This window comes from Hippoglossus hippoglossus, chromosome 9 (genome assembly GCF_009819705.1).
Source record: "Hippoglossus hippoglossus isolate fHipHip1 chromosome 9, fHipHip1.pri, whole genome shotgun sequence".
In the NCBI taxonomy this organism is placed as follows: Eukaryota; Metazoa; Chordata; class Actinopteri; order Pleuronectiformes; family Pleuronectidae; genus Hippoglossus; species Hippoglossus hippoglossus.
Genome location: NC_047159.1, coordinates 3,448,038 through 3,472,165, shown reverse-complemented (window position 1 = coordinate 3,472,165; position 24,128 = coordinate 3,448,038). Strand labels below are relative to the sequence as shown.

Sequence of the window (24,128 nt, the reverse complement as noted above, 5' to 3'; positions counted from 1 at the left end):
CTCGGAGGCCCTGCAGGGGATAAGCAGGTTTAGAAAAGGGCCTGATGGAAAAGATGGATGGATGGTTGCTTATTGGAGTTGATCAATTAATTTCTAAAAACGAAACCCGGGTCATATTTGCTGTATTTTCACGTTAGTTTATAGTTTATATCATTAAAAACATCTGTATCTGGACAAATATGACAGGACAATAGAGGATTTCAGAATATTAAGGAGGTTAATATGCATTAAAATAAAATAAAATCCTGAATATGCTCTGATTGTGTGTATGATTTTCTTTATGAACCAGATAAAACGTTTTAAAGCGCACATCTGTATGTTGTCAAAAAATGAATCAAGACATTGAATGATTCTTAGAACATTGTTGAAAAATAACAAATAAAGAATAAATTTGCCAGGATTTTGACATTTTTTTCTTTATGAATATGATTAAAATTTGTTTCAAGTGAACTTTTGTATCTTGACACAAAATGACTTGTGACAATAAGAGTATTGTTGTGACGTTTGATTCAACTGTAAAACAATAATAATGATAATAAATAATAATAAAAGATAGTAAGTCATAATTATGAGATAGTAAGTCATTAATTTGATAAGGTTTCTCATTATAATGACTTATAATGACCTTTATTTTATTCCATATATATATTATAATAATATGTAAAATCTTTTCTGCCATCCAGCTGACAGGTACTGGTGCTGCGTTTACTGCCTGTACAATAAAACACGGTAATATTTAGCTTTCACGTGGAAACATTTGGTTTTCTTAACATTTAAAAACAAAAAAATAAACCTCTAGTTTAATTTAATTTAATCCCACAGGAGACAAATGTCCACTGGGTTTTAAACCAGTGATGTAACGTGGTGTCAGCGGTGTTTTGATGTCACGTTAAAAAAAACAAAAGAAAAACCGTGAAGTATCCGAGTTTCCCCACGGCCCCTGAAGGCGGCGGCCGCACCAGACCGCCGTACATTGTTAACGTTGATTTTCTGTTGTTCAGTCCGTCGGTTTGTGTCCGTGAGCCCGGAGCCCGGGTCCCCGTCTCCCGCCGCGACACCCGCCCGAGCCCCTGGGACCGCACCGGACCGCACCGGACCGCGGGACCCCGACACCGGACCACCGTAAGAGACTCCACCCGGTTATTCACCTAACGTGTCTGAGGTAGTTCACCACCGGAGGAAGCGCGCGGTGGCAGCGCACGTTACCGTGTTCGGGAATCGACCTCGGACTGCGTGTGGTTTTAGGGAAAGCTCGTGGTTTACCCGGGTTAACACAGCGGCGTGTCCCGGTTCCTCCCGGGTTGTTAGTGGGGGGGGGGGAAAGGAGACGTTGACTTTTACCGGGGGGGGGGCAGGCTGCTCCGGGAGCACCGGGAGGAGGAGGAGGAAGGAGGAGGGAGGAAGGAGGGCGGCGTGTTTCCCATGGCTACACCACGCTTCTCCCGGGGGGTTGTTAGCATTCCCTCCCCCCCGTAGTTTAATGGCTGTTTTCTGTTTGTAACCCGGCAGGTGTTTGACGTGAAGTGGCGCCTGGAGGGAGAGCAGGCACCGGGAGGAAGAGGAGAGAGCAGGCACCGGGAGGAAGAGGAGAGCAGGCACCGGGAGGAAGAGGAGAGAGAGCAGGCACCGGGAGGAAGAGGAGAGCAGGCACCGGGAGGAAGAGGAGAGAGAGCAGGCACCGGGAGGAAGAGGAGAGAGCAGGCACCGGGAGGAAGAGGAGAGAGAGCAGGCACCGGGAGGAAGAGGAGAGAGCAGGCACCGGGAGGAAGAGGAGAGAGCAGGCACCGGGAGGAAGAGGGGAGAGAGCAGGCACCGGGAGGAAGAGGAGAGAGCAGGCACCGGGAGGAAGAGTAGAGAGCAGGCACCGGGAGGAAGAGTAGAGAGCAGGCACCGGGAGGAAGAGTAGAGAGCAGGCACCGGGAGGAAGAGTAGAGAGCAGGCACCGGGAGTCGTGACGTCGCCCCGGAGGTGCAGGTTCATTTTCCTTTTGTTGACCCACCGTGTTCTTCTTCATCTTCTTCTTCTTCTGAAACACACATTTTCTCCTCCAGTCACATTCGAGGACCTTTCCGCTTGGTCTCCACACCCCCCCCACGCCCCCACCACACCCCTCCACACCCTGGCCATGATGAGGGGCACTGTCGGCTGTAGCCCTGCCCGGACCGGGGGCTCCCGGTAGGGATGGTGCCGCTGTGAAGAGCCGGTGCGCCGTGTGGCTCTCCGCGGAGGGAAGCGCCTGGACACCATGACTGTTTTCAACCAGGAAAATGTTGAGGAATTTTACGAGATCGGAGACGAGCTGGGCAGGTGAGTTCCTGTTGTTGTTCTCGTTGCTTGATGCGTGTGAACCGGAGCCTTTTCATTGGGGAGAAGGTGGATGGAGATGCCGGGGGAAAGATCTTCTATTCGGCCTTGCATTGTGAATACAGCCCTGAATACTGATCCTGTACCAGTGCGTTTAAAAAATAACGTGATTCAACATCTGTATGCTACCAACCCTTTGTGGAAGTGATGTCATTAGCTCCGGATATTGTCCTGCAATTAACAGGAGGGGGCTGTATGTGACAAAAGCAAATGTCTGAGTCAGTCGCTGCTGAGGACATTCTCCTGAGTTCCTCCTGCCAAGCCAAAGTAAAAACAATATCCCAATGAGCCCCTGAGAGAAAACAGCAGGAGATTATCCGGATTCAACACGAGGAAGTGGGGCGTGTTGATGACGTTTTTTTAACACGTGATGGATGGAAAATTGAACGCTAACCATACATGTAGATGTCAACTTGGAAAGATGGCGAGATCCGAGAGCCATTGCCGATCAGGGCTAATGTCGGTGACAGTGTGCGGTACGTAGATTTGCGTACTCGCCATTGCCTGACCCGGCAGCTTTGACAATATCGGAGACAATTCCAATTCCATCTCGAGTCCTAACTATATATTTCTATGCAATAAAAGCATTTAATCAGTCCATACACACAAACCGTCGTGCATCCTCTCACTTTAGCTCATAGAAATATCAGAAAACATTCCCAAATCCAAAGATATTCACTTTATAATCTATGAGAGAGAAAAGACAGCAGCAACTTGTCAAGTTTGAGCAGCTAGAATTGGCACAGTTTGGTGTTTTTGCTTCTAAAATGATCATTAATGATTTATTTTCAACTAATATAATGGCGGGAAGAGGGATTTGTGCAGTTGTAAGAAGATATATGGAAAGAAAAATGAAATTACTGATATCCACGTTTATTCAGGAGGAAAATGCAGGATCACAAATTTCCACATTCTGCATCCCAACCTCAGTTGTAAGTTTATTAACAGCTGGAAGTAAAGATCCTATAAATGGTTGAATGTCCAGTTTCGGTCATTGTCTTAAAAGATAGTCTGACCATAAATAATTCCTGAACGTCTTGTATGGATTCACATAGAGCAGTATTTTCTCCCCAGTGAGATACCACAAAGTCATCCCACTAATGGAAGGGGTGTGATAAAGAACTGTGGGGGGGGGATAGAAAAGGTTGGAAATCACTGAATTAATCGTCTAATCGTTGCAGTTCTAATTTTAACCCTTATACTATATCCAGAGTATCTTAAATGTACCCACCGCACTGCATACAGATGGCGTTAGTCCAACAAACACTAATGCATACTCTCTAATGCATAAGTCAACCAAGCACACACACACACACACACACACACACACACACACACACACACACACACATTACGCTTGTGAGTGGTTCCCTGCTCCTGCTTCCCCCCCCAGTCTGACTGCATCTGATAAGCTCTGATTAATGCAGTCTATAATGCATCATTGTCAGTGATGAAGAGGGTAGCGTTTACTGTAGCTGCCCCCTTGCAGGTTTTATTGCAGGGGGGGGGGGGGTAGACGGTATCACTGTGCGTCTTTACCAGGAGAGGATTTACTCTGCAGCTCGGCTCGACAGGAGGGATGAATGTAGATGAAATAGTTTGACAGGACGGCTGTTTTCATTCTTTGAGGGTTTTTTGTTTAATGGAAAGTTGCTCAAATGACAAAGCAGCGCGGCCACACAAAGGCTGAAGAGTAAGTGATATCCTTGATTTGCTGTCCTGACAATAAATATGGCCGCCTTGTTTCCAGCTCATCTTTACTACTAGGATGCATTTGTTAGCACAAGGAGGTTATGTTTTTCGCTCCCTGTCCGTTTGTTTGTTTGTTGGTTTGTTTTTTTGTGAATGGATTTCCCTGGAACTTGGTTGAAGGATGGAACACGAGCCAAGAAAAAACCCATTAACTTTTGGCACAGATCCGGACAAAGTGTCTAATCGTTATTGCTTTCGTTAACATCGCAAATTTGGACATTTTCCCAGTAAATAACTCGTCATGACAGCTCACCAAGATTTAAGCCACAGTGTCTCAATCACCCGGTGGGTTCTGGCAGCACTATAGGTCATAAACCCCACCTCCTCCATGTTACTGAATGGGACAGGAGCCAATAAGAAGTGAAAGTACATGTTGGTACAAGATGGTTTCTGTCCTTTTAGGTAGCTCATATCATACTGATATGCCCAGTCCAGTAAATTTGGTTTTAATTGCTTATTGGATGCGGGGAAACATCATGACTGACAGCTGAGACTGACATTGTTGCAAGATGACAGGGATATTTTATTTCTGGATAGTGGGAGGATGTGGACAGACGTTGTGCGTCTTGATACACAGTCTATTGAATTTAAGGGGACTGTTTGCTCTTGGCGGAGTTGTGCGCTCTACTGAGTGCCATTTGCCACAGTGGATTGCCGATGCCTCCTCGTATGACTTTCAGAAACCTGGAAATGGATCTCTAACTGTCTGGTTATCAAAGTGACACGTGTTTTCCAAAAGCAACCAATTCCTTTCTTCTCTCCGGGGACCTGTCTGGAAACAAAGCTTGTCCTTTTTTTTCGCGCTCACCTTCCTGCACTGTAGTGGAGAGTTTAAGTTGCTGTAGCTGCTTCACTATGCTACCTTGGTAATGGAGACGATTGCGGAGCTTTGTGTAAGGGGATTGAATTTCTGGCTGGAGGTGAAGAGACGTCTACGTGTTTGCGATAGTCTCATATGGTCGCCATTCCAACACTAGGATCCATTATTCTCTTAATTTGATAAGGAAATCGAGTTAAATCAGGTTATCTGCCATCATAATATAGTCACCTTGAATTTATCGAATATTCTGAGTGTTGAATTATATAAACCACACATTTGCTCTTCTTGTAAATATATCTCCGCTCCATGCAAGCTGATTATTTTAAGGATTTCCTGAAGAGACTGTAGAGCTATGCATGACTTGGGTGGAGCTCAAGACTACAGCTTGATATGAAAATTAATATTCAGCCTATTTTGATATCTTGGTTAATCTATGAAATCCCCCTGGATACAAATGCATATGGTCTTCAGCATTAGCCTACTTTTGAAACTGCATCCACTCATGAAGAGAAGTGAAAAATAGTTTTTGAATTGGCTAATATAAGGTATACACCTTGTCCACAGGTAGAACAAGTCACTGGGCTTTATGCAAGTCATACAAACAAGTGGGATGAATGAGTGATTAACGGGAACTCATAAGCCTTCAGTTAAAGAATAGTGGCACATTGAAGGTTATGCATTGTTTTTTAACAGGCTCCCAAACTTGTTATGTCTGCCAGGTCCCTATATTCTCTACCTAGTGCATTTATTCATTGACTAGTCAATCATCAGAAGATTTATCTCCAAATGCAACTATTTCAAAGAGAGATAAACCTTTTTTGGTTTCATATAATTGTGAACTGAATAGTTTTTGTTCCGGGCAGGATGTTGATGTCGCTGCTGGCTCTGGGGAACCGAGATAAGCTTCATTTTTAATTTCATACAGCGATTAATCATAAAGATACCCAGCAGAATAATCGATAATAGAATAATAGTGACCAATTTCATGCCAAGGAAGATGAATATTTAGTGTTTACCCCAGAATGTTTTTGTCATGAGTTCTTTTAAACCATCATTTGTTAGACAATCTCTGCACTTTAAACCTATACTGATTAATTCTAATGTGGCCAAGCAGCTCCCAGGTGACTCCCTGCTGTTGTTTGGGGAAACGTTGAAATCTGGGACACTGAGCAGCCTTTATAATGAACAGTGCCTTTTCAAAAGGTGCAAAAAAACAAGTCTAATTGTAGGTTTTACCAAGTAGTTTTCCATGGCAGAGAGAAACCCCCATCACGTCAGTGGTAGATGTCACTGACGGGCTGATATCTGATCTTCCATACGAGGCCTGTATCAGTCTAGAATATCAGCAAACCTTTTATATGTGTCTAACCATAGAATGCAGTCATTCAGGATTACCTCAGCCCCGGTTAAAAACACGAGCAGCCTCCGAGCCTGCGTGAAGAAACGGACGTAGGAGAATCACTGTTGGATTTTCCTTCACTTTCCATGTTGTCATTCGTTTGGAGACCCACTGACTCAGCCACTTTCTGACCGTCTTGCAGAGAGAAAGATGTTATTAGCCGACTCTGGTATGCATGCGGTGCTTCTTTCATCTGGTCCACAGGGCAGATGGACACTTATTTATTTTTGCAGTGCTCAGCCTCTGTCATTAGTCTGCATTAATCTGACCGCTGTGTCTGTGTCTCTCTACCAATCGGCCCTCGTTTAAGGTGTGTGTGTGTGTGCATGCGTTTGCCATCCATGGAGGAGGAGGGACTGGTGTGTCTCAGAGTGGATTCTGCAATGCAAATGAACAAAGTCAGCATGAAAGCGTGGGACTACATTCGGGTTATTCCTCAGCAAAATCACCCCAAAGACACATTTCTATGAATATATAACAGGATTATATGCTCTACATCCACACGGGTTCCTGTGTTAAACTGCAGAATTTATTTTTTCCCCCTCAGGAAACTGGTCGTCTTTATGCTGACATGTAAAAGATAAATAAATAAGTACAGAATATTCACTACAGCAAACTGTGACATCCTTTTTTTTTTTGAGCACCAGCCAATACCGTACATACACTCTGTGCAGACAGTGCCCCAGCTACTGACCTAGATATACCCCCTACTATGGGTTGTATTATTGGGTGGAGGGGCAGACTCTAGCAGGAGTGGCCTTGATGAGACTTGTCACTCACCCGTCCCACCCTAATCCTCCCCCCTCGACCCCGGGGAGCTGCAGCGCTGTCACATGAATGCAGTGTTACCACTTTTCACTTCTGAGTCCAAGGGTTTAGCTTTTCCTTTCACCAGTTTCAGGTTTTAATACAAAAACATCTTCAGTTTGAGAGGCAAGTTTTTAATGTTAGACACTGGAAAAAAGAGACAATGCACAGTCTGACTAAATGTGATGATAGTTCCTGTTTTGACATTCAGTGGAGTTCAGTTGGATCTTTAATGGCTTGATGTAACACAATACTGATTGAACCTGGAACCACCTCATGAAATCTTTGTGAATACTAAATATTAATGTGTTACACACTTAGGTTAAATCCTGTAGCTCAAAGGAGGCGATTAACTTTACATTTTCACTGTGATGCATTAGAAATTAAAGGTCACGGGTGGCGATAACCAACGGTCACACTCCAGTGAACTCAGGCGTTACTGAACAACCAGACAGTTGATTGACACATGCTCTTTCTGCCTGAGGCAATTAAGGACTCAACTAACGATTATATTCATTATTGATTTAAAAAATGCAGATTGTTTTTCCTTAATTGGCAGACATATTCTCTGAGCTGTCTGAGCTGCAAATGAATTTTGCTCTCTGCAAACTGTTGCAACAGAAAACGCAAATTTACAGCTTAGATACATTTCTGAAAAGTTGTAGTACCTCAAACAGTGAGCCCTACTAATAACTGGGGTCAGAGGTCAATCTGAGATCTGCCTATATGCATGTATGGCAATGATAACACTCATGGTATGACATCATTGCAAGACACGCCATATAATTTGGATGAAATTTGGATAAACTCCATTTAGTTTACGATAAAACCCGGTGAGTCAGTGTATTCATTGACTCGATTACAGCAGCACTGACCTGCACTTTAATACCCTGCACGCTTTAAGACCGAAAGCCTTTTGATCCGACTGTTCTCGAGCCCTGACTCCTGCTGGAATTGGGAATGAAGCCCATTTGGTTTGGGGAAATAGGAAATCACCCAAGCAGTGACTCTATCCTTTCACTTGACATGCCTGGTTTGGTGTTTTATGCACGGTGGAGCCGAAGCCTGGTGAAGCCGAGCATCTAACCCTCATTAGTATGTAGCCACACTGAGCCGTGTGATCAGCATAATGAGCGAGGGGGTGTGGGAGAGGCGGATGCAGATGCAGAATTCGGTGAATGCAGTCTTGAGAGATGAACGGTCATTTATCAACCATGTGTTGAGACTGATCTTATTCAATACAATCCTGTCTCTAGAGCGGTTTTCAGATATGAACTCCAGAAAATATCCAGTCCCCAATTTTGCAGACATTTTGGACAGTTTTTCTTTCCCCGTATGAAGAGCGCAGCAGGATAGTGTTCGGGTTAGAATATCAAATCTTGTCTCTCCAAGTTAGGTGTTTTGACACCTCTTTTTCATCCTGAGATATTTGTATTCCTCCAGTTTCATGTTTGTTTCGTGCTTGAGACATAATCAACACGCCCACTCGCTGGCTGTTGATATTCTAAACATTTGCCTGCTCTATTCTCAAATGGGCTCCAGACATTTTACTACGGGTCTGGCAGGAGAATATCCGAATGTTAGATTTAGGCTTTGCCGGTGTGGAACACAGTAGCTATATACTGCATGTTGGATATCTAGACACTTTTATTTTTAACAGCCCTACACAGGTGCAGAAAGAAACTTGGAGAACAGGAATTATTGGAAGCATAAAACCAACTGTGTTATACTGAGTTAGCCGTTGAGCCCCCCCAGCGAGGCATCAGGTCGTTACTTGCAGAGCTGCACTGAAGAAACTGTTCCAAACAAATAAATTAGTGGTTAAATTCTCCAATAATCTGTTAGCCAGGATCTCAGCTCCTGATAGAAGTCACCACTGCTGGTCTCCTTCAAAGGCTTCGGGTCAATAAGCCAAGCAGTGACCACATCTGTGCTTCGTTGATGCGTCACAAATTGGCTCACAATTCCCGCTTAATGCCTGAGATCAGCGGGGAATCACCGACCACTTTACAGCCACAGACATTTCAAACAATCGCCCTGATCTACCTTTGTGTGGTTGCAACTATCCTGCATGTATTTACATTTTAGTCATTTAGCTGACACACTTATTTACCCACTGACACTAATCTTCAGTCTGAGTGTTGCCAACGTTATGTAGTAGTAGTAGTAAGGAGAGCGTGAGTCAGAGAGGCATGATGATATCCCCATGACCTCAAGATCATCATGTAAGAGAGAAGTGCTGGAAACATAAAAATAAGTAAAGTAAGAGCTAAGAACCGTAAAAGGTTTGTTTGTCTTCAGACTTGGTGGAGAAATGATTAATTATAGAATGATGCACAGTTACTGCTGGACATGTTTTTCTTTTTGTTCTCCGTGTCTTGACGGCCCGTCGGCCCGTCTCTCCCTGGATGACTTGAGCCTCGCGAGCTCGTCTGTCAGACTCCTCAAATTGCGGTGAGCTCACACGTCAAATTGAAATCTGACTCATTTGGAATGTCCTCGAGGAGCGTAATGAGTTATTTTCAATTAACGTCTGCAGTCAATGGAGGATAATTGGATCCCTGCCAACTGTGTTAGCGGGTGAATGGCTTGAGTGTTACGCTCTTTACATGTGTGTATGTATATATATATGTGTGTGTGGGGGAGCTACAGCCCTTTGTGGTCAATTAGCAGAGATCTTTGGGCAGTGGAGCGTTGAACCTGAGGAACTGTAGCTGTCGGGGGGGAAAGACAACTTTCCTCCTTTCTTTCTTTCATCCTCCTTGAGTTACTCCTGCACTCTCCCTAATACGCCGTCACAAGATCTGTTCCCCTGCAACTGACACTAATGAATGTGATGACTGTACATGAGTTAACCGTACGTTGACATTCCATTGACCATATATAACGTACGGTTGATCAAAAAGAACTGGGTACAACCGTTATTCTGTGTGAAGGGAGTGGTGCAAACCTTTTCTCCTGCAGTCAAAGGATGTTATGTAACACTCCTTCCAATGTGTTATCATTAGTATTTTTATTTTTTTGGCTTTGTAAAATCTCTGTTCTCACACATGCTCGCCCACTTAACTTGAAGACAGTTCCCTGGGAGGATGTCAAACTATATACACTTTGTTATATGAAGCATTTTCAGGAAGTTAGATGGAGATGGTACTGAAATAGGCAATGGAAATTGATTTTCTCCATTCAAACTGAAAGACTACTACCTCCCGAAATTGACAACATGCCGATGACAAACGCACGGCCGTCTTTAAACCAATCAATGTCAAGTATCTGGCCCACGCAGGTGATGACGACAGGACGTACGTGTGTCATACAAAAACAATAGAACAAAGAAAAGAAGCGTGGTTCAGACTTTCAGGTGTGAAGATGAATTAAAACACTGCCCTTGGCTGTTTTCTGTTTGGTAGCTTTTCATTCGCCCACTGTATTTGTCTGGAAAATCCTCTTAAACATAGGGGGTGACGCAGAAGCAGAAACAACGTCTTTGTCTTGAATAAACATTCAAAGTTGTGGGTATTTAATATTGGCCGTCGGCGTATTTGAGGATAACAACAAACCCTGCCACCTTGTCGAGGACCTGAGCTGCAGTTGTAAAATGTTGGACATGTGCTGTGTGGAGGCTGTTGTGTGTGTATATACATCAGAAAGTCCGTGCAGGTTTGTTGTGGGGTGTTAACGACAAAATGTCAAAGCGGCGGTCAGCAGTGTTCTGTCCTGTCAGTCAGTTCATGCAGGCAGTGAACACGCAGGTTTAATACTAAAGCCTGACTCTTCTTCGTGTTGTGTCTGCGTTTGATGTTTAACAGCAGTTTGAACAAGGAGCCCACACGTTTTCCACACATGAAACTAAAAAGTGCATTAATTTTGACGCACTGACCTTTTCTTTGTGAGACGTTTTCCAAAGAGTGTTTTTCTTTGTAACACTGAGAAAACCCAACCGATGCCTCTACACTCTCTGATGGATGGAAGTTTTTTGTTTGCGTGGGTTCATTTTTACATAAGATAACGTGAAATAAAGGTCACTGGTTTTAAAGCTCATCTATTATCAGCATCAGTCTATTAGCTGAAGCTTCTGACTGGAGCAGCACAGGCAGAATACCCAGTGGTTGTTGGGAAACCTTTTGATTGGCACCTGGACAGCGATGGGTGTTTTAGCTATAAAGTGAATCAAATGCTGTTCCACCGTCATGAGTTTTTTAATTCTGAGCTCATTTAAACAACAGGATCTGCAATGAGCAGCAGGTTTTAGCCTCAGAAAAGCCATTTTCAAACTGGGATTAGAAATACGATTTAAGGAGCTACGTGCAACCTTGGCACATAATAATGTTAGAGCTTGTGTCTGTGTTCCTGTCGGAGCCAAACAGAGCTCGAAGGAGCCATTAGTCTCTGTTTGACTTGTCATAAGACATTATCAATGTTATGAAAGCAAAAGCAGCAGCCTGGTTACTTACTAATTTACCTCTCTGCACAATGTAAAGGTCAGTGGAGGAAGTTTTCTATCCCTTTCAACATAAATTTCTAATAGCGACCGGCATTACATTAGAGTATAGGCTGTGTTGAAGTGCCTCTTTGATCATCTCTGTTTTGTAAGTGAGGTGTAAGGAGGGAGTGGACCAGGACCAAAGCTTTGAAGAGGCTGCAGCGCTTAAAATCATACAAATAATCATCAAATCATGACTCACAGGGACTGGCTAAGGTTGACTACGTTTTCTTTTTAGCTTATTGTTTAGCTGTCAGTCCAAATATCTACTGTGGTTTTTCCCTCTGAGCTGTAGCTATTGTTTTTGGCCTCAGTTGTGATTTTCTTTAAAGCTTCAATAACTGCTCAGCACAGTCGAGACTAACTGATGCAGGCAGTGGAGAATTTAGCTTAAGGGGTCGGATATTTCCTTCAGAAGGTGGTGGAACCAAAAAGAGTGATAGAAGAGAGAAAATGTTGGAGTTGCTAACCCGGGTAGATGGAAACAGATCTACCACTGAAAGCTCAAATTCAGTTATTGCTGTCTATATGTCAGTATTTGATTTATAACGTATTCATGCCATCAGAAATGACACTTTTGAGCAGAATCCAACCCAAACGGACAGCTTCCTCTTGTTTGTTAGATGCTACAGCGCCCCCTAGCTGAAATGCTCAGACTGCAGCTCGTGATTGCGTCGCATAAAAACTCCTGACTTTGAATAGCTCCAAATAAATGCATGCTTGATCGACCATGTTTGGGACTCAAAGGTGTGTCAGTTGGCCTGGAATCAACTGAGCATGAGCGTCATGCATTTGAGTTTTATCTTTCTCATGCGGTCACTTTCCTGGACTCTCTCTTCTGCTTTCTCTTCCTCTAAATGTTGCCTTAGTGCTGCTTGAATGTCAGCAACATTCAATGATATTCTCATGACACAAATAAAAGGATATTATGAAACTTTCCAACCATTTTTCTGCTTAATCCTCTCACAGTGTCATGCCAACCATTTTCTGTTGCCTGTTTCTAGGTGGATCGTTGTTGTCGTTCTGAGTTGCCTTGGCTGTGTTCATGCTCAGACTGTTATTGTTTGGTTTCCTTGAAGATCAGCGGCCCCTTTGTGCCGTCTCTGATGTGTTTCTGCTTTAAGATGATCAAAAGAAAGGGCAAGGGCTTCTCAAAACTCGGCTCACTTTTAATTAATGTCTGCAAGGTCAGGACTACAGGTGAGGGAGTTCAGCTCCGTTAATCTCCCAGTCGTTTATTCATAAAGTGAAGTCTTCATCAAACATTTGTACGTCATCACTCGCCTACTCGTCAGTTTGTCTCATAACAACACATCAGCACACAGCGTCTTTTGCCAAACCTACAAAACCAGTCTGCGCGCCTGCCGACTTTCCTTGAGTCATGACGGAGTTAACTGCCTCGAAACCTGCTGAATGTCAGTATCAGCAGACGTATAGGGGCCCTGTGTTAAAGAGCAAGCACAAAATAAAACAGGAGACGACGGATGGACCAGCTGAAGCAACCCCCCCCATCCTCACCTCCTGCCACCACCTCCTTGGTTGTCAGAACAACCGTCTTGCACTTCTTTCAATTTGTATGCGCTGCCTGATGTCATGTGTTTAACAAGCAGAGCACATCGGTATTCGCAGAAGAACAGGTGAAGCAAAGCCTTCCCTTGTCCTGAGGACCAGCTGAGAGGTGCTCAACCAATACCACGAAATGTCAGACTAAGTGCAAACCCGAAAGACTGACGCTGACGGCGATTACCTCCAGTAATCTTTAAGATTGTGAGGTTGGGTGTTTGTTTTCAACATCTTTCTCGAATTCTCAGATCATTTTTCAAGGATCTTGATTTTTGAAAAATCAGGCATGTTTTGGGGACTGTTATTTGTGAGTGTGTTTAATTCCGTGCAGATCCAAATGAAAATCTGGATATTGTGACGTTAAACGTGGTTTCATAAGGGGCCTGTTGGGGCCTTTGTGGAGGAATGCACGCAACTGGGTGCCATTCTAGTTAATGAAAAATTGTGAGGATCCAAGATGTGTTTGATATGATCAGTTAAATAGATTTAGTGTAAGAATAATGGGATGAGAGTTGAATATTGAACCTTTGTGGTTCTGATTGGAGATTTGAGTTTAGAAAACCAGACCTTTTCAGTCATATTTGTCATCTGTGTACCTCATCAATTGATCACATAGTTACTTGCTTGATAGCACATGCCCTGGGTTCAAGGGTACATAAGTAGAAGGACATAATGTTGATCTGAGTCATAATCACACTATGTTCTGTAAAATGTGAACAGGAAAATAAAGCAACTCATGTAAACATCATAATTGAAATAATGTTATATTCAGAAAAAAGGCCAAAAGTCTGAATATTGCTGTCCATGTAAACATAGTCAGTGTTGCTGCCGCATATTAGATACGTTGGATTGTTTAAACCGTCATGACTACATTGATAATTAGATAAGAGGAACTACCTCTGCTAACTAGTTTCCTGGGGAAATCACCAGTAGGGTTATGTTCCTGTTTCTGGTATGTAAAGTGTTACCATGAGAAGACTTTTAAAACAATGCTGAGGCCAATTTGGAAAGATACTGGCAAGTCAGTGTCATTGAGATGTGAGAAAAGGTGAAAGCGTGACAATCCTCAGTGTGTGAAATCTGCAGTGATGCACGTGCCTCACTCTGTCTAAAGTGATTCTAATCAGTCCCTCAAGTTTATTAATATGGATTTTAGTTGACGTTTCGTGTCCACTGAGTTTTGTCACCAGCCAAGAGTTTAATTCAGAGACAATACCAAGGACTCTGACTTTCAGATTTACAGAATATGTGCATTAAGCCGTAGAACAAGCTTGGATGAACTTCAATTATCCAGTATTTCACATTTAATGTTTTTTATCAGGTTGTCGCAGTTATCGCCACATGATTAATTCATTCTGTTGGAGGATGTTTGATCTATTACATCAAATCAAATCCCTGGGATCATGGTCGCATCTGTTCTTTGACAGTAAAGACCTTTGGGGAATCTCGGAGGCTGTACATCATAACAGCTCTGTGGATGCTAAGAGAAACCTTTCACCTCTCTTTACCTTTAAGCACAATGTTTCCATTGTTGCCACTGCCTTAAAACCTGGGGGCTGGGGGAGGTGAATGACATTCCTCTGACACATTGAATGGCTTCTCACTGTGGCTGCTAGACAAGGGCAAACACTGCCTGCCTCTCATTTAGCTCCCTGTCAGTAATCTGTCTGTCAGTGCTGTCGCTCGTATACTTTCTTAAGCTGCGACTGTCTGAGTCTGTACGAGGCCGAGTTCACGTTGATCTGTGAAACAGCCGCGAGTGGAGAAAGTCTATACGCCTATACCCTGCAGCCGTGTTAGAGCTAATGATGTCCCAGTGGCCTCGGGGGTTTAAGGTGCTGAGCTTCCTGGATCAAGTCTGGCCAGTTACGTTCAGCAGATATTGTACCGTCATTATCACCCCACATTATTTTACTGTACATAACATAAATAAACCAAAATTGTATATCTTAACAGGATAAAAACCTGTAAATTCATATCATTAACTCATCTTGCACCGCATATTTTTTAAGTATAGTTTCTAAGGTCTCTCCCAGAAGCGTTCAAAGATAGTTTAGCCATGTCAATCAGAAACTGTGTCAATATTAATTATTATATATATATTTGTGGCATTATTATACTAAATAGTAATAATAGTAATGATCGAATAGGTGTTGGTGTTAGAAAAACTCCATCAGGACATCCTGACAAAATCTGTATCTCTACACAAACACACTCTCACTCACGCTGTTTCCGCCCACCCAGGATTATCTATCACACTCTTCCTTCCTCCAAACAGCGCTGGTTCCTCTGCTCGGTGTCTGAGTCCTGTTGCCGTGGTTACCCTTCCGCTGTACACAATGGGCACGGTGGTTGCATAATGTTTTTCTGCCGGTGCCGTTTGCAGGCCGCACTACAGCTGAGTGGGCAGGGAACAGTCCGTGGCGTCCTCCCACACTTGGCTCCGTGCTAATGAAAAGCTTGGCCTCACCGGGGAGTTTTCACACTGAATCGTATCGGATAGCAGAACGCCACAGACCCTCCGAGGTCAAGGTTTCTGTCCTGCTGCAAACACACATGCTCTTTTGGCTTCTCTGTCACTGGTTGAGCTGCACATCATATATGTGAGGCTGGCACAAAGGGAGCGTTAAATCTATGAAACTCTTTGTTTTCCATTAGCATAATGTCACAGTAGTGATGGAGTGATGTGTCTCCGCTGCCCTTTAACTTATCAATGAGCACATGAAGACATGTTTGTATAGGTTCTGTTTTAAATGTGCAAAAAGGAGAAAATCCACACACCTCGACGCTCCCGTTACAGGGATTCCTCTCCTGAGGAAGAGTCTGGTGCTCTACACGACACTACGACAAATAAAATCCTTTAATCGTGATTATTTCCTGGAATAATTGATTAATTTTTTGCTGAAAAATATCTAAACAATGTGCTGATTTGCCTTTTTTGTCCAACTAGATGTGTTTCTGTCACATAAACAAACGAAAGAAGCAAATCCTTTGGTGAGAGGAAATTTGATGTTTTAAAAACTACGACTAGAGCTGAATAATTTGTTTTTATTTTGTCTTGACTCAGCCTGAATCAGCACTGAAGGGAGGTACGCCCGTTTACAGTTGGTCAACAGTATGCAGTTTCTCTTCTGTTTTTTTTTTTCTGTTCTGTCATCTATACTTAACATTTCCTGCAGCACAGAAACATTCGTCAAAAGCAAAGTGTGGAAGTGCTCAGGACCGTTATTGCCTCCAGCTCTGAAGGAGTAGTGCCACGATGCGGCGGATTTGGCCAAAGGATGGCGAGCTGTGCACGGGGGCTTCATTCAACCCACATGAGCCAAAGACAATTTAATTAACCAGAGAAGCAGGACTGTAATTGCAGTGACCAGGCACATTTTAAGTGATGCCTCACACAAGAACAAAGGCTGTTCCTTCTCTTCTTTTTATGTGGAGATGTGGATGGAAAATAAACCTGACCCAAATAGCTTTTTTTGGGGGGAAAATGGGCCTGTAGTTTTTTGGCTGCTAAAATCGGTTTCAAACACCTTTTTATTGGGGATCAATAGATCCAACTGTGAACAACTAGAAGAATACGACTCACGCTTATGTTGAGCCATTGCCAAGTTTTAAAATTGCACCGCTTTCTTTCTCTTACACACTCTCACTTTGTGATCTAGCTTTTCAACCACGGGGATTCTTATCCTAAAAAATATTAATTTCTAATTCGACAGGCAAAACTCACCATCGCACTGCACATCAGCCCCTTTTCTTTTATAAAGCTTCCATTAAACGTATGAGGACTTTGGACACTTGGTAAGAAAGTAATTAAAATGTGGAAAAGCAGCACACTAATTTAACAATTCATGAACTGACTCAGTTTCTACGTGCTGATTTAAAGAGAAGGACAATTAATTCAGTTTATGTGAATAAACATTCATTAGTGTTTTCCAGCCATTTGTTAAACTTATAGTGTTTATGATAAATATTGATACAGAGCATCCTCACACAGGCTTTTCACATTGTGTGGGGTGTGTGAAAACATTATAACACCATTTAGGCTAAATGCATACTAACATGTTTTAAAACGGCATTTTAAAACTAAAATTATCTCCGTCCAGACAAGCAACAAGAGGGAGATGTAATTTTACATCTCCCTGTTTATTTTACTCACCAGGGACTCAAAGCTTTAAATATAATGTGATATAATGACATTACAGGTTTTAACCACTGCAGGATAAATGTTGTGAAATGGTAACCATGGGTCTGCTGTGCTATAATTTGGTTTTATAGAGACCTACGACAGCCCTGCCACTCTTTTCCTCTCTCTCTGTGTCTGGCTGACATGACGTTGCCAGATCCCATCAGCAGAGTCACCGAGCTGCATAAAAGCTGCTTTGTCACAAAGCCGACGGGCATCGAGACTCACGCCAGATTACAGGACCTCACTTTAATCTGATAGCGACTTTATCCAACCTGAAATGTGAACCTGTGTTAAATGACAGCAAATCCTTTTTTCTGTACTTCATCTCCAAAAAGCAGAGTCCAGATTAAACCATCAGATGTGTGGCAGCAGCGTAGATTAGGTATTTACTGGGATTATCACAGGGATAACCACACTGCAAAAATACCGTTGGTGCAGAGAGACAATTGAGCAGCAACTTATAAAATCAAGATTCTGTTTCATCATTTTGTCGATTATTTTGCTCTTGTGCCTTGACTTTCTATTTTCTTATTCCTCAGCCTGTTACCCTGTGTGTTTTCACCCCTGTGTGTGAGTTTGTGTGTCTGTACACATTATCTCAACAATGCATGAACAGATTTTAACCAAACTTGCTGATCGGTCATGGGGGGAGGGCGACTCACAAACACAGTACACTGTTACACAGCAGGGCCAATGTTGAGCTGCTGCCTGCAGAGAATCTTGTGCTTGTTGCCTGTACTTGCACAGTAAAAGTAGTATTTATGCGGAATTCTGCCTGCCTACGGAGAACAGTAAAAACTACATGGATGTTTTAATGGACCACCAACATGGGAAGGACTTCTGTCTGTGCTGGCAATGGCCAGTCTGACTGTGACAGACCAGTCAATGTGTGTGTGTGCTAGAGAGAGACAGAGTGGGACTAATACTATGAGATATTTTATAATGTGTAAAGAAATGTTTGTATCATTATACAAACTGTGGCGGTTGCACATACGCCTACTGCTGCACAGTCGAGGTAATTAATGGGAAACACTATAGTGCTGCGTATAACATACATGCAGGGTATACATCGCCTCTCCAATACTTTTTATTGTAACTGGGCAGCTTTCACCAAATTAAACAAAAACACAACAAAGCAAACTTCTTCTGTTGTTCAAACCAAGGACCAAACTGTAGGTGAGATCACACCCATTGTTTCCATGTGCATCCGTATCAGATTGGACAGAGAAGCCGTGTGTGTTGTGTTGTGTGGTGTGGTGTGGTGTGTGTGTGTGTGTGTGTGTGTGTGTGCTGAGCTGTAGCTCTGTGAGCCTGCCTGCTATTGTACTTAACACTTTTCAGCTTCTCAGCACCTTCTCTTATTTCACAGCCGTAGTACAGCGAGCCAATCAATAGCTGGCTCGCAGCAGTGGACTAGAGATGATACACAGTGTAGTACTGAACCACTACAGCGACAGCGCAGTGCTGCTTTTCCTTGAAAGCTACATCAAAGATGAAGATAGTGAAAACGCTGCCACTGAATGTAGGAGTTTCATTGTTATCTTGTGTTTTTTTCTTTTAAATCCATATCTTATATGTGAGCACAGAGACACTTTCACAAAGAATACTGCGACCTGTGGTGAAAACACTCCCATGAGCAGTTTTATGTTATAGGAAGTGTAAAAAACTCTGTTCATTCAGTTCTGTGAGGTGACTAATAACAATCTGGTCGGCAACCACAGTCAAAAGGAAATGGTGATCTAGGCAGTGCTTATTTGGTTGGTGTGATTTTTCCAGTTGATTTGAGTCGTTTACAAAAAAAAAATACAAAACATTTTTGTTTCCAGCTCAAGAACTATGTGAATTTATTGCTTTTCTCTTGTTTCATATTATAATAAGAAAGAAAATGGCTGGATTGATCAGTAATAAAACATTTAGAATAATTAAATAAAATAAATCTACTAAATCTTCGAGTTGGTTGTATTTCCCTCTTAAAAGAAAACACATAGTAAGACAGGGATAGAAAAGTAATTTAGCAAGTAGTACGTCTGTATTGATCGCATGAATTCACATGTATGTATCTGTCAGATGTCCTTGAGATCAGGTATTTTAGCCACACTGATATTTAATCAAATAATGTTGAACCTATCAGCTTTTTCTCATCAGCAGATATATATTTCATGAAAATGACTTGTCTTAAGTCGATATTTGTCCTAATTGTGTGTACTTGTTGTGTTCTACCTGTCTGACATGAGTTTTTCATCGTGTTGTCCAAGTTGCTGATGTGACGCAGATGAGGTTTGCTTTTCAGCTGTAAATGACTCTGTACTGCGTTTGTTGTCGGTGTGTTATTCTTGAATCCAGCAATGACTCAGCTCTAATCGATTAAACGACAGCTGCTGCGATGTAGCTGCTCGGAGAGTTTGTTTTACTGGTTTGAAAAAATAAATCACCGATGTGAGGGCTGAGGCTCGGCAGCTACTGTAACAGTCGGAGAAGCTACTGAAAGGAAAAGTGTTTTATAGCATTATCTCAGAGAAACTGTGTGTATGACACCGTTTAACATGTCCAGATGCTCTGTTGCATGTATGGCTTTTATCGTTATATATATATATATATATATATATATATATATATATATATATATATATATATATATATATATATATATATATATATATATATATATATATATATATATATATATATGGGGGGGCAACTAGGTGTCTGGGGGGGGTGGATTTCAAAGATGCATTATTCTCCCACAAGCGCAGGCTCCACTGTATTTAAGAGGCTGTATTGTATGGATGGATTATGGTGGGATTGAGGCCAAAGATTAGAAGGGTGAGTTTCCTTTTCCAGCCCCTGAGAATTACTCACATATTAGATTATTCTGCAGTAAATTATTTACTTCTAATACTGTCCAGACAAACGTGAGCTTAGCTCGGCCTTGCAGGAGGATTTGTTCTGCACTGTCTGGACTGGAAGGAGAATACTACGATCAGTATCAGGAATATATGCACAAAGAAATCACAGAGACTGGTCCTTGCCTCTGAGATCCTGAAGTCAGTCGGAGCATGTGTTAAAATCGGCTCTCGAGCAAAGAAAATACAGGTTTTCTAGACAGGTAGTGTGTGTGTGTGTGTGTGTGTGTGTGTGTGTGTGTGTGTGTGTGTGTGTGTGTGTGTGTGTGTGTGTGTGTGTGTGTGTGTGTGTGTGTGTGTGTGTGTGTGTGTGTGTGTGTGTGTGTGTGTGTGTGTGTGTGTGTGTGTGTGACTAAAGTAGCTGTGTGTATGTGTCATCTTCAGCTGCTGTCAGCCCAAGCTGTGTCAGACACCCTGACGACTTCAGACAAGCTTGTTATCACCTCACTCTCACAGAGGAAATTTTCCTTTTCCCCGTCTACTTGAAACCCCCACAAAAAAAGATCTTATGTCACATTTAAATAAAGGTTTCACGTGGTTCACACTTCACGTGTGATCAAATGTTTTCACTTAGAAAACTGCTTAGAGTGTTAAATGTCATCACAAGCCGTGCTTCACCTCAACAAGAAACTCTATATCACTGGACTTGATCGTAGCGATGCATTAACTCCGTTGCACTTCTTTACCGGGTGGAGAAAGTCAGTGGAAATTACTGATCCGCACTCATTTGCGTTCATGCACCTCCTCTGCTTTTGGTTTCCAAACTCCTGAGGGAAACATCTGGTTCTTTAGTTTCCTAATGTTCCACAATCTTCAGCAGCTAATTTCAGGGTTGTGTGATCTGAGCTAGATCTCACATTCCAATAGAGGTCGATTCATATCTAGATATGTCGCTACTTCACCTTTTTAGGCTTTTAGTTAATGTGCAGCATGAAAATATGCCTCTTCTCACCATTGTCACTACAGTATTTATGAGATACCATCCTCCCATAGCCATCTGACCGTTTGGCTGCTCACCAACATGTTTGTTTGCTTGGCCGTCTGTAGCCAGCTCTGTGTCCCAGCAGCCTTTAGTCAGCTGACTGAGTTACCGCAGCGAGTCGATTCCTCTTCCCCTCTCATTCCACTCACATTATTATTTCCTCTGACAGTTAACAGCTGTAACTCTCAGCTATTTGAGTTGCTTCCTGATTTTATATTCGGACGATCTATCTGGGCTACAGGCACAAACTGGTAGAAACCATAAAACCACTGATCTGTACGTCACAGTTTGACACAGCTCATTGTTTTCACAGTGAAACGTCATATATCAGAAGTCATTTCATAGTGTGATTCGTTGTGTGCTTGTTACCATCCAGTGTATTCTCCACCCTGCCCACGCACACTTGACTTATCTTTGTTTACAAGGCCGCCGCCGCCGTGTTGCTCATTACCACTGAACATTGTTCATTCCAGCGCGGCCCGATCTTGACAAGGCCAGACTCCCAGTGTGAGCGCCAGCCTCTAACTCACATCAGACGCTCGTCCAGGCGAGGCGGGGCTGATTTGACAGCTCGCCAGTGTCCGATGGTCAGTCTCCTTACTGAGTTGGACACAAGACTCTGTTACATCACATCTCTGTTATTTAAAGCTGTTCTGTTCATTGTTTGTTGTGCTATTCCTGCTCGTAAACTTTCTGGGTCATCTTTGCTTTCAGGGCAGCAACAGGACAAGAGCTTTTTACCCAAACCATCAATAGATAGTGACATTCCTCGATAATCTTTTATTTAACTCGTATGTTTTAAAGAATTTAACTTGGGTGTGTTCATTTTCATGTACAATACTTTGCAGTAGCCTGTGAACAGCTACAGATTTCACTATAGTCGACATACAATCAAAGTTACGACTTCATTTAGACCTGCTGGAGACGATCATGCAGTCAATTCTGCTTCCTGATTGGTTCTTATCCGTCACGGCTCGACTACCAGCGGTGAGGGAAAATCGTTAACATACGATAACTTTAACGTTGATAACAATTTGTCTCCGGAACAATTCCACCTCATTGTCGGTCCAAGTAAAGAAATCCCTGCTCTTACTTTTCATCATTGTTGTTTCTCTTTTGTAGTGTTTTCTGTAACCAAGCAACCGACCGCAGAGCGAACAATTTGCTTCCTGTTTACACCGGATCTCACACATGCTCTTGTGTTTATATGGTCACATGATGTGTGTTGTTACGTGTTTGGACAGAGAATTTTAGCATTAATTAACCGCTGCAGTATCTTTCCACAAACACTCTCTTGCAGCGGTGTTAAGTAATGCGAGGCTCTGCAAGGCATTGTCACACACCCAGGCAGCTCTGATAGACGCAAACAAACCTCTCCTCTCCTTTTGCAACCTGCCTCTTTTCCCACCATCCCCTCCCCTCCAGTGGAGAAGCAAGTAGGCCAAAAGTGGGAAGCCTTGTCTGTGTTTCAAGCACAACAAAGGGAGCCGAGCAATTTGATCCTGCAGACTATCTGGGGTTTTGCGCTGCACACGGTTGAGAGGGAGCGCTGCTCTTGAAAAAAACAGCCTCACTCCTGCTTTTTGTCAGTGATTCCCAGGAATGTTTTTTTCTTGTCTGCCTGCACATTATTTCTGCCCCATCTCTGCGCTTCTTCAGCGGCATCCGTGCAAGTTGGTGCTCTCCCTGTACATCCCTGGTGGATGAAAGGGGATTCCCATCCAGCCTCCGCTAGTAGGTAAACATAAGGGCTTTGTCAAACAGGGAGAATCCACCACATAAAATCCTGTTTGGTTCGATTTTAGAAAGAGAAACCAGGGAAAGGCTGTTTTGATTTACAAGCCTGCACTGGGTTGTTCGTTTCCCTCCACTACCTCACTTGGGGAAGAGGGCTCAGTTGAACCGCTTACATTTTTCCCTTGTTTGTGTGTGTGTATGCAGCTGGTGTTGTTTTCCCTCATGCACCTTCTAACTGTTATTGTTTCCATCCTGAAATATGAAGATAGTGATTAGAAACATTTCCATGTTTTGAGTTTTGTTTTTAAAGATATTTTTCACCATGATTTTATGATCTCTCTCTCTCTACTACATTTGTGGACTAATGCTTCTTTACTACTACGCAGCTTTCATGAACTAATTTTCTGCAGCTGTAATTACATGAACTTGCGGAGCTGCACATTTTGACGACCTTAATTTGCAGTTTGGCCTATATCTCAGTATTCAACATCCCTTGCTTTAATTACCACATCATCATAGCTGTATTCGAGCCGCTCTCGTCTGTATACTTGCTCTGCACATTAGTGCTGTTATGAACCCTCAAATCCTCGTTACTCATCAGTCTCATGTGTAATGTCACTCCATCAGAAAGTCCTCTTTCAGCCCATGTCTGTGAATCTTTTTGCTCCTTTGTTTTACACAGTTTAACATCTCAGAAACGTGCATGGATATAAATGGGTACAGCAAACTGAGCCTTGCTCCTGGACACATTCTCTGTGGTTGCTGAGGGGAAAAGAACAACGTGACTTGGATTTCCTCACCTCCATTTATTAGTTTGAAGCCTCCCCGCCACGCCCCTGGTTTTTAACTGTAACATAATTACTGTAGTTACACTTGTAAACACAGAGCTTTGCAGAGGCTGGATCTGCCCTCTGCTTGTGTGACCTAACCCACGAGGAGATCAGCTTCTCTCGTGGAGCAATCCTCCAGAGTCACTGTTACTGTTACTGCAGGTCTTTGACACAGATTGCTCAACTTGACACGTTAGGACGGAGATGTTCGTGCTGTTTAAACACACGTTCCGGTTGACGATCAGATGCATCATGAGCGCAACCGCTCACATAGTTGCTGTGTGTTACGCACTAGAGGCCACACC

The 24,128-nt window shown here is 42.9% G+C and overlaps 1 protein-coding gene across 2 annotated transcripts in view; it reads left to right on the top strand.

Moving 5' to 3' along the window:
• Positions 1–1,804: 1,804 nt before the first annotated feature.
• Positions 1,805–24,128, top strand: part of dapk1 (death-associated protein kinase 1) — a 57,865-nt gene continuing 35,541 nt past the window's right edge. The window contains exons 1-2 of one of the 2 annotated variants that reach the window (XM_034596188.1): positions 1,805–1,968; positions 2,052–2,307. In XM_034596188.1, coding sequence (XP_034452079.1) covers positions 2,246–2,307 — 62 coding nt within the window. In that variant the 5' untranslated portion in view covers positions 1,805–1,968; positions 2,052–2,245. Of the gene's footprint in view, positions 1,975–2,051; positions 2,308–24,128 lie in introns of both variants that reach the window. The other variant, XM_034596190.1, reaches the window with a different exon arrangement.